This window comes from Lissotriton helveticus, chromosome 11 (genome assembly GCF_964261635.1).
Source record: "Lissotriton helveticus chromosome 11, aLisHel1.1, whole genome shotgun sequence".
In the NCBI taxonomy this organism is placed as follows: Eukaryota; Metazoa; Chordata; class Amphibia; order Caudata; family Salamandridae; genus Lissotriton; species Lissotriton helveticus.
In genome coordinates, this window is record NC_136072.1 from 970,530,697 (window position 1) to 970,547,510 (window position 16,814).

The 16,814-nt window shown below is 47.5% G+C and overlaps 1 protein-coding gene across 2 annotated transcripts in view; it reads left to right on the forward strand.

Annotated features, from left to right (window-relative positions):
• Positions 1-16,814, forward strand: part of LOC144792346 (clustered mitochondria protein homolog) — a 487,620-nt gene that overhangs the window by 286,496 nt on the left and 184,310 nt on the right. For both annotated transcript variants that reach the window (XM_078667308.1, XM_078667307.1), the window contains exons 4-6: positions 1,248-1,391; positions 2,023-2,177; positions 12,647-12,801. In XM_078667308.1, coding sequence (XP_078523434.1) covers positions 1,248-1,391; positions 2,023-2,177; positions 12,647-12,801 — 454 coding nt within the window. The remainder of the gene's footprint in view (positions 1-1,247; positions 1,392-2,022; positions 2,178-12,646; positions 12,802-16,814) is intronic.

The window sequence follows — 16,814 nt, forward strand, 5'->3', positions numbered from 1 at the left end:
ACAGGTCAGCTGGACACTATGGGGTACTCTCTTTGTTTCCAGCAGTTTGCACATACGTAGGCATTTGTACAGAGGTGCAGTTGATGCACTGATATTGAAACTGTCTTTGAGATAGACTGAAGAACACGCTCACTGAAACTGGTGAGACGAGTCTCTATGACTATGATAAGGAAGATTGGTCTGCATTACACCTGGTGTAAGAGAGGCTAGGCTGCAATTGATCTGCTTTACAGCCCCTTCATGCCAAAATGCTGCACACAGAATCAAATCGATGGAGGTATAACTTACGAGGGAGTGACTTGGTTCATGTGTTGTGGTTCTGCCTCAAGCTTGAAATTTGTTGGTCCAACATCTGCGACGTATGAAAAAATCCCATGGCTTCACATTTACGCAACTTGTGAAACTCCATGGTGTCTCAGATATTAATAATATGACCTCACTTTGGAAATGATAAATTGACGTATCTCTGGTAGTGGCAAAATGGGGCTGCAGGGGATGTGGCTGTTGATAGATTGTGAACATCATAAATCATTCCTCTCATCTCCTGAAAGCCTTCTGCACAGTTGTTAAACACAGTGATGATGGTGTTCATTTCATTTTGATTCAGGTCCATAGTTAAGCCTTAGACAGAAAAGGGGACCATGGCCTTAGCTAACGCACAGAAAAAACAGTGCCAACTCTATACCTCATCCTTTGTGAGACAATTCTGGTTCATGGGTGATGAGAGTGTGAGTCTGAGCGTTACTTCTGAGTGCTGTTTCCCAGTTGGTTTTCATATTGTATACCCCCACCAGGTGTAGCTAATATATGAGTTTTCAGCATATTGCTGGAGAGCCAGCATAGTTTTTGTTGAAATGGGGGGATTGAGGAGGAACCATGCTACATTGAAGAAGTCCTAACTTCAATCATCCTTCCTCATCAAAATCCTTATGACCCAGGTTCCCTTCAAGGATACAGGTTCGATTTCATGTAAGTGTTTTGACACATAAAGTGTTTTTAATTAGGATTACTAGCTGTTGGAAACTGTATGCCTTTATGGCGAAGTAGCTAAGCTTCATGATTAAAGGACCGGGAAAGGATGAAAAATCAGAGTAATGAACATTGTTAGTAAATATATGGAACATTAACATTACAGATATGTTGTTATGCATACATTCATTAATAATAACTATATAAATACTAGCTGTTAATCACCATAATCTGTATGGTGGAATACTGTGATCTAAATTAATGCTGTCATCTTGCAGAGCCTTACACAATAAGAGAAGTTCGAATACACATCCGTCATTTTCGAGACCTGCTAAAGAGTATGGACCCAGTTGATGCATACAACGGTGTGGACTGTAACTCGCTTTCATTTCTGAACATAATCTCAGAAGGAGATATAAGTGGTAAGATAAAAATAAAACAATGCGTACTGCAATTCAAGAAATCAATTCCCACACATATATTTGGTAATAGCCAGCTATAGTGATTAAAAATGAAGAAATTACCCCAAATTGAATATCTGTTGCTATTTCTTTGCACTACAATTAACTCAGCATATAATCTTGCTTTAGAAAAGGCTCAGTAAATATAAAAGGCTCAGCCATTGTACTAACTGTTCATTTTTATTTGGTGTGATGCAACTGCTGTTTATGTTTATGTTTATGTTTTGGCGATGCAACTGCTGCAACAATTGCAACTTCTACGTCAAAGCTCTGAATACTTGTACAGAAAATGTCATCTTTTATAATTCCGATATATGTCAATAATTTATCATCATTGCACCAAATTAAAAAAAACACCATTATTTAAACTATAAAGTTAAGAATGCATTATATTTATTATTATTATTTGGCCCTTCAACAGACATGAATAAAATAGATTCTTCTCAAATCTGAGAGGTGGCATATTTGATCTTCTAATTTAGCATAAACAAATAGAGCAGTGTGAAAATACCACCTTCCATATTGCAGAGATGGTTTGATTTATTATTGTAACCAACATTGGAGATAATCAATATCTTATTTTGTATTTTAGATCCTGCCTGTCCTGAAAATATTGTCAAGAAGAAAAAACGCACACCATCAGACCAAGGCCTAGAGTCCATAGACTGCTCCCCACCAGAGTATATCCTTCCAGGATCCCAAGAGCGGCCGCTATGCCCACTACAGCCAATGAGCACAGAGAGCAAGGTAATTATAGAAGGAGAAATTTGGTAGAATTACCAACAGTTGTGAAAGTACTACAACTACTATTCGCACTCATTGTAATACCACCAGCAATCCCTATTAGAGAAGATATGCTGCCAAATATATTAGAATTTGCAACACAAAATAAGAGCAGCTCCAATTTTGTCTTAAAATGTGTAGAACCAATAAGTAACTTCTGTATCATAAAGTGTTGCATGTTTATGTATGTACGGTCACTCAATACTCAATGCAGGAGCTATATCCTTCACCTTATATTGAAACGGATTTTTTGGCATCCTTTTGTTTAATACTAGTAGTGGAAGTTAGCACAGACAGCATTAGTTTACTTGCTAAGTGTAAGGAAGCGTGTGTTTTCCCTAATTTTAACTGGTGGTAAACGCACATTGGCAGTGGCAATGCTTACCTGCCATATTGCCACAGCATAATCAAAGTGGAGAGTTACTCTTCACAAAGCCCTTATTTACCACCAGCAGTAATTTATAGGTATTTGTAGAAATGGGAAAGGATGGCTGTGGCTTTAATAAAATTTCATTTTCCATCTTCACCATACACTTTTGAGTATATATACTTACAGGAGAAGAAAATTAAGTCCAGATCCAATGCTCATTTACATGCAGTTCATGTTTAGCAGAAGACACATTGATAAACGCTGCAAAATATGATGGAAATCAAATCATTTCATTATTTCATATTTTTAAACCATTAAATCATTTCAGCTGGCAGTGTAGCATTAGCGAATTGCAAACTATAATCCTTATAACATATAAGTACATTTTGTAATGTATACCTTTTCATTTAAAATGTGAACACACCACCAGTAGACCAATTTAATTCCAAAACAATAACCCATCCTCTAAGAGTGTTCTGATATTGGGCTTTTGTCAATTTCATTAAAAAACGCTATAAATTAATATGGTTAAAACCTAAAATCAAAACATGTATTGCATTCTTGTTATGTAATAATCAGGCTGGTGACGTACACATGGTCTAGTAGCAACGGGATCCTTCGGATTGTGGCTACTTCAAAGCACATGTGTACTCAGCTTCTGTAACTAAGCCTTATTGAAAGACCTAAATAAATAGACTTGCAGAAGAAAAACATGTATTTGCCACCATGAGGCCTAAGAAAGACAGGCTGGCATTTCATTGTGGTTGTTATATTATGTGGGCTTACCACTACCATTAGAAGGAATAAGGGCCAGATTTATAATCTTGCTGATGGTTTGTAAATTACTCCGTTACCCTGACGAAGGGACCATCCGCCAGATTTAGAAATGACTGCCAAGCAGACGGTTACTTCTTAAAGAATTGCAATGCTTTTTGCTATTTGGTGCAGGGCTCTGTCAACGTGACAGAGCCCTGCATCAAACTGTTTCCCTTTTTATTTTCTCGAAGAAAATGCTGAAAATCAAAATGAAAATGCTCCCTTTGCCATCGGAGTCCTCTCCCATGGCGTGGGGAGTATTTAGTAGTTTTCACTGCCCTTGACTGCCAGGGATTTCCTTTCTGTGCAGTGAAAACAGAACTTGTAATTCCTCCTATCTAAATTAGATGAGCGGAATTTCAGGTCTTCCTCCGATTGGCCTTATTCCATAGGGTCGTTGGAGAGATTTAATCACTGAAGAGGCGTAGTAGTCTTCACTGTGATTAAACCAAAGGTCCACCCACATCTAAAGTCGGCGGGCAGACCATTATGTTGGCGGTAAGTATGCTCTTTCACCGTTGTGATGGAATATGGTTGTCACCAACATATAAATCGGGCCCAAAGTCTTTCTTCTTCTTCTTGTGAGAATTCCTTCCATGGTAAATAGATCATGCTTCATTACAGTTGTTCCATCGTACAAAGGGTGCTTAACCACCAAAAAACGAACAGCATAAATCAATATCCAGTCATATTTTTTTTAATCGAAGCCAGTGATTGGTCGAATGATAATCCCATAATATTTTTATAGCAATACAAGTGATTGGTAATTACATTAATGAATACTAGCACTAAGAATTGGAATACTATTGTTAATCATTGAAGATGTAGTAAAATATATTTCTAAGTAGTCACCTTCATCAGCTCAAACCTATGTAAGATTCGATTAATTCAGATACTAGATTTTTTAGGGCTAATTCACAAAGGCATCAAAGAACACATAAACAGTACTACTGTAGTAGTTGTTCCCATACTCATAAACGTTTTTGTGAATTAACTCCATTGTCTTTGAAAAGCATGCTTAAAAGTGATAACCTGTTTGGAAAAACAATTACATAACTAATGATACACCCATTTTCATTGTCTAGTAGTCCTCCTTCTAACAATTGACAGATGTAAGCTATTGGTGTTCCTTTTAATTGCAGAGTCCAAATTAGCTTAGTTCAAATTAGGATCACTTTTTACATCAGGTACCAAACCTTAGAAACATCATGGAAATGAGTCAATTTATGGCCATTCATGTTGGCCAGCTATTGGCAACAAAAGCGTATAAATGCCGGTAATCATTGTAGATGTCATTGAACACATGTAGCAGTGTTGCACTTGATTTAATATGAACTACTAAACTTATGAATAAGGCATGTTTTATAATGGCATATCAATAGCAATTACCAAGTTCTATTAATTTGTCAATAGAATTCACAATGCAAGAATGAGGATTGTTATTTTACAAAGATGCTTAGAACACCTCTTATGATGTTTATGATGTTTAGTAATCATTAACCCCCAAAGACATAGATTTCAGAGAGTCACAATCACTGGGCTGCCTTTTCATTCAGTCTTTGTATTTGTCTATACAGTGTTAGATTGTTGATATGTGCTGGATAGTTGATTGGGGCTATCAATATGACTATCAGGTGACCCCAACCCTGTTCTGAGGTCAGGTCGCCCTTCACGCCGGACGGCTCCTCCTGGGAGCCTGTGACTCTGCCCCTCTGCTGCCACTGCCGGGAGTTCACCGCTGGTGTGCCCCACGGCCTGGTGACTGTATTTTCTCCCCCCTGCGCTGCCAATTCATCCTCGTCTTAGCACCTGCATATCTGGTATACTGTTCTTGGCTTTGCTCACCGTTCTGTTTTTTCCGTCTTGCGCCCCTTGCCCTCTGTGCCCCCCCCGCCCCCTGCTTCCCGCCGCTGCTCCCCTGCTGCCCACCCCCTTTTCCTTCTGTGTCCCTTCCCTCGCCCATTGGCCACCCCGCTCCCGCCTCCCAGCTGCTCCTCCCCCCACTTGGCATCTTATGGAAGACGCCGCGTGTCGGTGAGTGTGACCCCGACCCTATTCTGAGGTCAGGTCGCCCCTCACGCCGCACGGCTCCTCCTGGGAGCCTGTGACTCTGCCCCTCTGCTGCCGCTGCCGGGAGTTCGCCTCTGGTGTGCCCCACGGCCTGGTGACTGTATTTTCTCCCCTCTGCGCTGCTAATTCGTCCTCGTCTTAGCACATGCATCTCTGGTATTCTGTTCTTGGCTTTGTTCACCGGTCCGTTTTTTCCGTCTTGCGCCCCTTGCCCTCTGTGCCTCCCCTGCGGCCCGCCCCCTTTTCCTTCTGTGTCCCTTCCCTCGCCCATTGGCCACCCTGCTCCCGCCTCCCAGCTGCACCTCCCTCCCACTTCGCCTCTTATGGAAGACGCCGCGCGGAAGCGCAACGGATGCGCGCAGCTCCGATGGCGCGCCAAAGGCAAGCCCGTCCGCGCCTGGACTGCGCCCAGCTCCAGAACCCCTGGACCCCGCGCCCCCCGCAACCCCTAACTGCACTACAACTCCAGCACCCTCCACGCACTCAACACCGGACGAGACCACACCTGCTACCAGGCCATCCCGAAGCACACCCAAGGGCCCTTCACCTGCCGAACTGCAGATTCACCAGCATCCAGCCCACCAAACCACCAACCAGAGATCCCAACCACCTCCGCTGCATCCTCATCAACACTCGCTCCGCATGCAAGCACGCCATCGAACTCTGGGACCTCCGAGACTCTACCGCCCCGACGTCGCCTTCCTGACGGAGACCTGGCTGAACGCCACCTCAGCACCTGACATTGCCATAGCCATCCCTGAGGGCTACAAGATCTCCCGCAGAGACCGCACCAACGGAGTTGGAGGGGGAATCGCCATCATCCACAAGGACACCCTCAGAGTCTCGACCAACACCGACAACACCCTCACCACTGCCGAGTACATGCACTTCCAGATCCACACCGACCCTAACACGACCCTCAGAGGAACTCTCATCGACAGACCACCCAGACCGCGACCACAGTTCACCGACACCATCGCCGACCTAGTCAGCACCCACGCCTTCGCCTCCACGGACTACATCCTCCTCGGGGACCTGAACTTCCACCTCGAGAACAACAACGACGCCGCCAACAACGTCCTGATCGACAATCTCGCCAACCTCGGACTCAAACAGCTCGTGATGACACCCACCCACGCCGCTGGACACACGCTGGACCCCATCTTCTCCGCAAGCCCTCAAGTCACCTTCAACCACACCAACGAACCCCACTGAACTGACCACAGATGCGCCCACTTCACCTTCAGGAAACCTACCACACACCACCGCACCTAACAGCTGCCACGCCGCTGCTGGGGCAAGGTCACCAAGGACCAACTGACTACCACCCTCGCCCTGAGACCACCCGACGACCCCATCGACCCCGACACTGCCGCCACCAACCTCAAACAGTGGATCAACGACTGCACCAACACCCTTGCCCCTCTCAAAACATCCACAACCAACCACACCAACAAGAAAGCCGCCTGGTTCACTGAAGACCTCCGGACCTCCAAGCGCACCTGCCGCAAACTAGAGAAGAAATGGCTCCACAACCGAACACCAGACAGCCACACAGCCCTCAAGATTGCCACACGCAGACACCACCAACTCATCAGGACCGCCAAGAGGACCGCCTTCAAGGACCGCCTAGACAACACCAAAGAGCTCTTCAGCATTGTGAAAGAACTCTCCAAACCCATATCCACCACCCCTGCGACCTCCACCCGCACCAGTCGCCTGACCGCCTGGTCCACCGTCAGCGACGAAGACACCATCAAAACCATGAACTCCATCCACTCCGGATCTCCTTCCGACCCCTGCCCTCACCAAGTTCACAACATAGCCAGCACTACCATCGCCTATGGAAAACAATCAACATCTCCTTCGAGAGAGCTACCTTCCCGGAAAGCTGGAAGCACGCTGAGATCAAAGCCTTACTGAAGAAACCCAAGGCGGACCCCAAGGACCTCAAGAACTTCCGGCCCATCTCCCTGCTCCCGTTCCCGGCAAAAGTGACAGAGAAGATTGTCAACCAACAGCTAACCCGCTACCTCGAAGACAACAACATCCTGGACCCCTCCCAATCCGGCTACCGCAGCAACCACAGTACCGAGACCGCCCTCATCGCCGCCACCGACGACATTAGGATCCTGATGGACAAAGGAGAAACAGCCGCCCTCATCCTCCTGGACCTATCACGGTCTGCCACTGCACCCTATCAGCACGCCTCCATGACGCCGGAATCCAAGAGGAGGCTGTGGCCTGGACCACTTCCTTCCTCTCCGGCTGGACCCAGAGCATCCGCCTCCCACCCTTCCGCTCAAAAAACACTGAAATCCTCTGCGGCGTCCCACAGGGATCCTCCCTCAGCCCGACGCTGTTCAATATCTACATGTCACCGCTCGCCCACGTCGCACGACAACATAACCTCCACATCATCTCATACGCCGACGACACCCAGCTGATCATATCCCTCACCGAAGACCCCCACACCGCAAAACCAACCTCCACAGTGGAATGAAGGCCGTCGCCGACTGGATGAAGGACAGCAGACTGAAGCTGAACTCAGACAAGACCGAGGTCCTCATCCTCGCATCCACCCCTTCAGCCTGGGACGACACCTGGTGGCCCTCATCGCCAGGCACAGCCCCGGAACCCACCGACCACGCACGCAACCTGGGGTTCATCCTCGACTCCACCCTCTCCATGACCAAGCAAGTCAACGCCCTGTCAGCGTCCTGCTTCAACACCCTCCGAATGCTTCGCAGGATATTCAAATGGATCCCCCCCGACACGAGGAAAACCATCACTCAGGCCCTCATCACCAGCAGACTCGACTACGGGAACGCCCTCTACTCAGGAACTACCACCAAGCTCCTGAGACAACTACAATGAATCCAGAACGCCTCAGCATGATTGATCTTCGACGTCCCCCGACGCAGCCACATCACACCCCACCTGAGAGGCCTACACTGGCTCCCCGTCAACAAGAAGATCACCTTCAAACTCCTCATCCACGCACACAAAGCACTGCACAACACCGGACCAACATACCTCAATGACCGACTCAGCCTGGTCTTGATGCCGAGGCTTTGGCCAATTATAGGCCAATTTCACTTCTCCCGGCTCTGGCCAAGATCACCGAGAAACATGTTCATGGCGTCTTGTCGAACTTCCTTGAGGTTAACAATCTGCTCCATCCATCCCAATCCGGTTTCCGTCCGAATTTCAGTACGGAAACAGCGTTGGTGGAGGTCTCTGAGATCATCAGGGAGACCTTGGATGGGGGTGGCAAGGCCATGCTAGTCATGTTGGACCTGTCGGCGGCTTTCGACACCGTTCCCCATAAGGCGCTGCTCGCCAGGCTTTATGACATCGGCCTAAGGGGGACGGTGCTCAGATGGTTTACATCTTTCCTGGAGGGCCGCCGCCAGACGGTCTGGGTTTCCCAGAGCTCCGCCGAGATGCCGCCATTGGGTGTTGGGGTTCCACAGGGCTCGGTGTTGAGCCCGACATTATTTAACATCTTTATGTCCCCTCTGGCGGCTGCGGTTGAGGCTTACGGAGCCCAGATCGTGTCCTACGCCGATGACACACAACTCCTCTTCACATGTGAAAAAGATCAGACATTTGATGGGGAGAGAATCCGGGACTGCCTGGGCAGGGTCTTTAGCTGGTTCCAGCAAAACTGTCTGAAGGCCAACTCCAGCAAGTCGGAGGTTCTTTTCTTCGGCTGTGCCTTCGATCCCGAGTGGCGACAGTGGTGGCCGGCCGCCATGTGTCCTCCGGCTCAATCGTCCTTGGTTGCCAAGAACTTGGGTGTTAAGCTTGATAACAAACTTTCTCTGAAAGCGCACATCCTTGGCCTGTCCGGCACCTGTTTCGGCATCCTCAGAATGCTCCGCAAGTTTCTACCCTTATTGTCTGCGGAGCACAGACGGATCACGGTGCAGGCGCTTATCGGATCCAGGCTAGACTACGCTAACGCCCTTTTCCTAGGCCTCCCGGATTATTTGGTTCAGCGCCTGCAGGTGGCACAGAACTCGGCAGCCCGGGCAATCTTTGGTCTGCATAGACGAGCACGGGCTTCGGAGTTGCTGCAGACGCTCCATTGGCTTCCAATCCGGAAGCGGATTGTTTTTAAATCTCTGACGCTGGTGCACAAGGCTCTGTTTGGCTCAGGCGCAGGATACCTGAAGAAAAGACTAGCCTTCTATCGCCCAGCTCGCTCATTGCGCTCAGAATCCCTGTTCACTGCTGTGGTCCCACGCGTGCGGAAGGCCCGTATTGGGGGGCGCTCTTTCAGCCTTAAGGCCTCCCAGCTGTGGAATGCGCTTCCATTGGCACTCCGCAGCACTCCTAACCTGCTTCAATTCAGGAAGAATTTGAAGACTTGGCTTTTTAATCATTCTGTTTAGGTGGCTTTTTCTCTTTTTGGGTTCTGTTTTACCTGTTATGTTGATTTGACACTGTAAGTTGCCTGTGGAAAGCGCCGGGACACTCTTTTAGAGTAGCCGCGCGCTATAAAAATGCACTCTAACATAACATAACAGCTTCCACACCCCCACCCGCAGCCTCCGCTCTGCCAACCTCGCCCTCGCCATAGTTCCCCGTATCCGGAAAACCTCCGCCGGCGGCAGATCCTTCTCCTACCTCGCCGCCAAGACCTGGAGCGCTCTCCCCACCAGCCTACGACAGACCCAGGACCTGCTGGCCTTCAGAAGACTTCTCAAGACTGGCTCTCCGATCAGTAGCAGCCCCCCCCAGCGCCTTGAGACCCTCACAGGTATGTAGCGCGCTTTAGAAATGCAGTGATTGATTGATTGATTGATCAATATTGTGTTGCCCATTTTAACTAATTACTACTTATGTTTTAAGTGGGCCAGCCAAGCCCACCAAGAGTGCACTTTAAGCCACAATTTAACAAGCAGCAGATTAATAAAGGTATTCCAAATCACTGACTACTCCCTATACTTCTCCTTTTCAGAGGTTAGCAAGCGGACCCATGCGACGTGTTGCTTGACCAGTATCGGTAGGGTTCCATAAAAAAAAAGCAGAGCAGTCTCAGCAGATGTTTGTATGTGCACACACATGCAACCCATCTGGTAGAAATTACTTCTGAATTGTAGGTACAATCAGATGCGGTGATTCAACTGGCAAGGATAAAGGAACCCATCCACCATTAAGGCAATGCACAAACTTCATCCTGTTTTATTATTCTTGGAATACTGCTGCTCCTTGCTCTTTCTTACCACATATACCTCACTAGAATGTATGACGTTACAACGCATACATTAAAACGCATGTCTTTACACGCAGTTTTTACACCGCAACATCCCTTACAAGGCATTCATTTACATCGCATGCTATTACAGCACATTTTTTTAAAACTACATTTACAACGCATTCCATCACATCGCATAATACCTTTACAATGCATACCATTACAACGCATACCATTACATTGCATTTAAGGGGGTGCAACAGTAGGGTAACTGTTGGATAGTGTAGGGGTAAAAATTACTATTCTAACTCCAGGGGGTGCAACAGTAGGGTAAGTGTTGGATAGTATAGGGGTACTATGCGTTGTAATGGTATGTGTTCTGATGACAAGCAATGTAATGCCTGCGTTGTAGTGACATGCGTTGTAGTGTCATGCGTTGAAGTGACATGCAATGTAATGGCTGCGTTGTAGTGACATGCATTGTAAAGGATGTTGCGATGTAATGACTGCGTTGTAAATGTAGTGCGATGTGATGACTGCATTATAAAGGTTGTGTCCCACCTCACTACCATCCCCATGGATGTTTTCAAATTAAAATTACAGTCATTATAGCCATCCCTGACAGAGTCTCTCAGGGCTCTTGCTATCATCAGTGGAGATGAAGTCATAGGACAGGTGCCACATCTCAGCTCATAAAAACATAGAATCTGAGGCCTAAAGTCACAACATCTTATTGTAGGTGCATAAATAGTTTGACCTAAATGTGTGAACTTACATTTGGCATTTACAGAATCTTAATTTACACTCACAAATGTGCATGCGAGCAGATCTAACAGGAAAAGAGTGGGCATTCCAGGGTGGGGATTATTTGAAAAGTAGTTGAATACCCTCAAACCTCGGAATTTGTAGAAATTCACAACCATTGGTAAAACATATTTACACACTGGACGTGGCCTTAGATTTAGCCCTGTCCTTGACACTTGTGTAAAGGTATTCAGAATGGGAATGGATAGCATATCCCCCAAATTGGTGGGTTTATTGGGCAAGGGGTTTTCCATTGGGAACACCATATTCACCATGGAGGAAAACAAGTTGTAAAAGCTAAATTATAAGTATGTATCCATGCATATATGTACACCTGGTACATTAACTCATGCATAACTGCTTACACATGTTTAATTATTCCTTGAAATCTGAAACTGTTGCAGCTTTCCGGAAGTGCCCTTGGTATTTTTCATTGAAGCATATTTGTAAATTTACTCTAAAAATAAGAGACCTGTGGGAGTATTTTTTTTTGTGTGAATCAAACCTTATATTTTCTCTCACAAATGCATGTAGGTTTCCTGTATCTATTAGACCATACATCAGTTCCTTCAGTGCAGAGGCACCTCTTAACTGCTTCCTGTCCCAACCTTTCTTGCAGACACATGTTTCCTACTGTGGCAGTTGATGCATCTTATCCTTTTGACAGCTGTCTCTATCCCATTAAGGGGAGGTAGTAAAGCAACTTAATTTATCACTACTATATCCATGAACTAATGGCCCAACTCATACGATTTTTCTTTTAGTGGTTGTCCCTATTTCCTGTCTTAAGTTTGATATACTAAAGTAAGCAAAACAACACTGCACAGCTAACCAAAATCAAGTAGAATCATACTACAATTGTTCTTATTTGTCCAATCCCATTAAAGACTTTGCTTTCCTTTCTCTTATTTAAAGTCCGCACATGTCTACTCTTTCCACTGATGTCTTTTTAAATAAAAATTAGAAGAAAAGTCTTTCAGGGAACTTAAATGCTCTCTTATGGTAGACTCTTACAATGTGTTCATTCAAGACAGCTAGTAATATAAGTCTATAATAATTCATCTGTGGACTGGTATACTGTGTTGATGCTGTTATGGAATTTCTTCCATTGCAATCAGTGTCTTAGCTTCATCTTGTTAATATGTCCTAACGTGTGTCTTCTTTCAGCCTTTACAGTGTCTCAAAGCCTTAATGATGAGTGGGTGGAATCCACCCCCTGGTAACCGTAAAATGCATGGAGATCTGATGTACCTGAATGTTATTACACTGGAAGATCATCATGTTAACATCACCGCTTCGAACAGAGGATTCTACATAAACCAGTGAGTATGCTCCTGACATCTTTATTCTCTTGACAACTACAGCATTTCACATTCAAGTATTGCTGATATATTAATTAAGAACCCACAAAAAGTATTCCTAAAGTTCATTAATGGTAAAGTGAAGTAAAGAAAATATTAAAATATAATTTAAAATCGATTAGGTTATTGGAGTGAATTTTAAACTATTTCATTATAGTTGGGGCCTGCCAATGTCATTCAAAAGTTTGTAGTTCTACTGCATGTTCAAGCACAAACAACCACCGCTAAGAGAAAGGTTAATCTGGGTGAATCACTATTGTTGACCTGTTGTACAGTGAGATTAACAGTTTTGCAGCGTGAATCTTTCTGGATTCACTATGCTGTGCATTATTCCGCGGTCTTGTGGTTGGGTCCGGATTCGTAGTCTTTTCTTTGTTTTTTTTTTTTTCGTAGCCCCGGTGGGCGTCGGCGTCACACCTCCTTGGGTGCATTTCCGGTGACGTCGGCATGCTTCCTGCGGAAGCTTCCACTCTTGGGCGCCATCTTCAGATTCTTTTTTTCCGCGGTCGGGTCTGGATTGTTCCCGTTTGGGCTCCAGACATTTTTGGAGAAAGAAGAAGGAAAATACAGAAATTGGAAAGAAAAATCATCTGAAGACTCCAGGAGACTTCATCGACCAAGAACCAACAAAGGAGAAGGGGAATTCATCGAGATCTTCGACGGACGTCGACGAACACATGACCAGGGGGGCCCTGAGCGCTGGATGATGGACAACACGCCGTTCAAGTTCTGCCGTAACTGCCACCACAAGTACGCGCAGAAGGACCAGCACCCGGTTTGCAACCTTTGCCTACCGGTAAATCACGGAAGCGAGGACTGCAACGCCTGCTCCGCCTTCACCCCGAAGACCCTTCGTGTGAGAGAGAGACAGAGGGTAGCGCACGCCACCCTGCAGGGGAAGGCCCCGACTCCATCCCTCTACGAGCTGGGGATGTCCTCCGAGGAAGAGGACAACGATGCCGCCGAAGACGACAGCTACACGGTCGTAGAGACCGATTACACCAAGACTTCTGATAAGGTAGGAGACTCTCCGGCCCCCAAGAACCCGAGAGACTCTGAGTCTCGAAAAAACAAGGGCAAGGCCCCGAAAGCGCCGGCGCCAAAACACCTGGCCCCCGCGACTACTCACAGGCCCAGCGGACCCTCTGAGAAGGAGTCCCCGGCGCCGAGAGCTGTTGAACAGCAAAAGTCGTCGAAAATCGTCCCCGAAAAGGATCGATTGACGCCGAGGGAGAAGGACCCTAAAGCACCGACGCCGACCAGAGACTCGAAACCCGGTTCGGCGTCGAAGCCTCCGGCACCGAAAAGCACGGTGCCGAGCCAACCGCCGAAAAGAGCGGCCGAACCATCCGACGCAGAACACGCAGCCGAGATGGAGAAGAAAAGAAGGCGCCTCGAGGCCGAAATGGAAAACATCTTGCAGCGGAAGAAAGAATTCGACGCAAAGATGAAAACCTTCACGATTCCACACAAGACCAAGCCACCAGTGGTAGAGGTGGTCGAGGAGGAAGACGAGGTCGCCGAGGAACAAGACCCGGACGTCGAGGTGGTCGACGACCAGGAAGAGGACGACAGTCCCTACTATAGTTACAACTATGGGGAGGAAGAGGACAGCAGGACGGACGCCGAGTCGGCCCCCTCGGACTTACAGGAGGTGGATTACCTAGAGGTGGACACCGACAGCCCAGAGGAGGCGGTTGACACATATCCCTCGAGGCCCTCGCCACCGGACGACATCGGGGCCTACAACTCGGTGATAAAGTCTGCTGCAGCAGCTTTCAAACTCAAGCTCGACGAAGAGAAGCAGAAAGCAGACTTCCTTCCAGAGACATTGCTCCCCACACAAACAAGGAGCCTGTACCTACCAATGCTCGACAGCGTCTTGGCTCAGGGGAAGGAGGCATTCAGGGAACCCGCAACATGCAAGGCTGTAACTCCCAGAACAGAGAAGAAATACAAGCATTCCTCAAAGGACCCACCCTACATTCAGGGCACGATCTCCGCAGACTCCATTATCACGGCCACAGCAAGAAAGAGGGCTAACGTGCCCACTACTTCTGGACCACCACCGGATAAGGAGAGCAAGAGGATGGATCTGGTGGGCAGAAGGATCGAACGGAATGCCGCGACCCACTGGTACATGGCTAATTCCAACGCCCTGATAAACAGGCACATGTACCAGATCATGGAGGAGCTGGGGCAGTTGGTGAAGGACCTGCCCCAGGATGCCAGGCAGAAGGCCGAAAAACTGGTTGAAGAAGGGAAGAACGCGGCAAATTCTTGCCTCAAGACGGCCCTGGATGGAGCAGACACCTCCAGCAGGCTCATGATGATGGGTGTCACTGAAAGAAGACACGCCTGGCTCAGGATTTCAGGTTTCAAACCCGAGGTGCAACACAGCATCCTGAACACACCGTTCAACGGCGATACGCTTTTCGGAACAACAGTTGATGAGAAGCTGAGTCAACTAAAAAAGGATAACGAAACAGCAAGGTCCATGGGAGCATTGCAGTTCAGAGGCAACAAAAGGGGCACCCCGTCACGGAGGCCTGGCGGGAGAGGTGGAAAGCAGCCAGGTACATCACACCAGGCTTTCCAACAAACGCACCAAGCAGACTCGCAGGCTCAGCAGGGTCAGCAGAAGCAGTCCTGGCAGTACCAACAAAGAGGCCAGTCCTTTCGAGGGAGAGGAAATGGATGTGGACAGAATAGAAGAGGGGGACAGCAGCCCGCCTCTAAGTGACTTCAAAAAACTCTGTGTGCCCGCCCACAGAAAAGATCCCAGGGGGCAGCACGTACAGAGGGGTTAGGACAAGCTAGACATCTACGACCACATAACACCAGTGGGAGGAAGACTAAGATTTTACCTCCAAGAATGGAGAGAAATCACATCAGACAAATGGCTCCTCAACATCATCCAATTCGGATACAGCATAGAGTTGGAGGGGAGGCCAACAAGCAGAAAACCAAAAAGAAAGCCACTAGCAAGCAAACAGCTAGAGCGCCTTCAGGAAGAAGCAAAAGAACTCCTGCAGAAGCAGGCCATAGAACGGGTACCCTTCAACGAAAGAAACAAAGGAATATACTCAACGTACTTCCTGGTACCAATCATAGACGAGACAATGAGACCCATTCTGGACCTAAGGTTCCTGAACAAATTCATAAGAACGCAAAAATTCAAAATGACCTCCCTGCAAGAGGTGCTCCCGCAACTGCAGATCGGGGACTTCATGGTCACAATAGACCTCAAGGACGCCTATCTGCACATCCCAATGAACAGAAAGCACAAGCATATGCTCAGGTTCACCATCGGAGAAAGCCACTACCAGTTCACGACACTAGCCTTCGGGCTGAAATCGGCACCAAGGGTCTTCACAAAGTGCCTCGCAGCAGTCGCAGCGCACCTACGAAGGCAGGGAATACACGTATACCCCTACCTGGACGACTGGCTGGTGAAAGCAACTCATACCAGAGATGCAAGCAGCACGCACAGACAGTGACGAGCACGCTCATAAGCCTGGGGTTCTCCATCCATTGGAAGAAATCATCAATGGAGCCGGAACAAGTGAAGATCTTCCTGGGGGCACAGATCAACACCTTACAGGGCAAGGTGTTCCCCAGCGAGAAGAGGGTGAGGGCGCTGGTGAAGGAAACTCGCCTCTACTGGAAGGGACAAGCTCGGACAGTGAGGACTGCGAGCAAGATCATGGGAATGATGGCATCATGCATCCACCTGGTACCAAATGTACGTCTTCACATGAGACCCATTCAAGAATGGCTACAGGAGCAATGGTCACAAGCTACAGGCAGTTGGGAGGATCTAGTGGTTGTGACGCACGCAGTGCAGAAGGAAATGACATGGTGGACCATGGAGAACATAACAAGGGGAAAGCCTCTAACGGCCCCAACGCCAACAGTGACCATCACCACAGACGCATCCCTGAAGGGATGGGGCGCTCACATGGAGGAGCTCA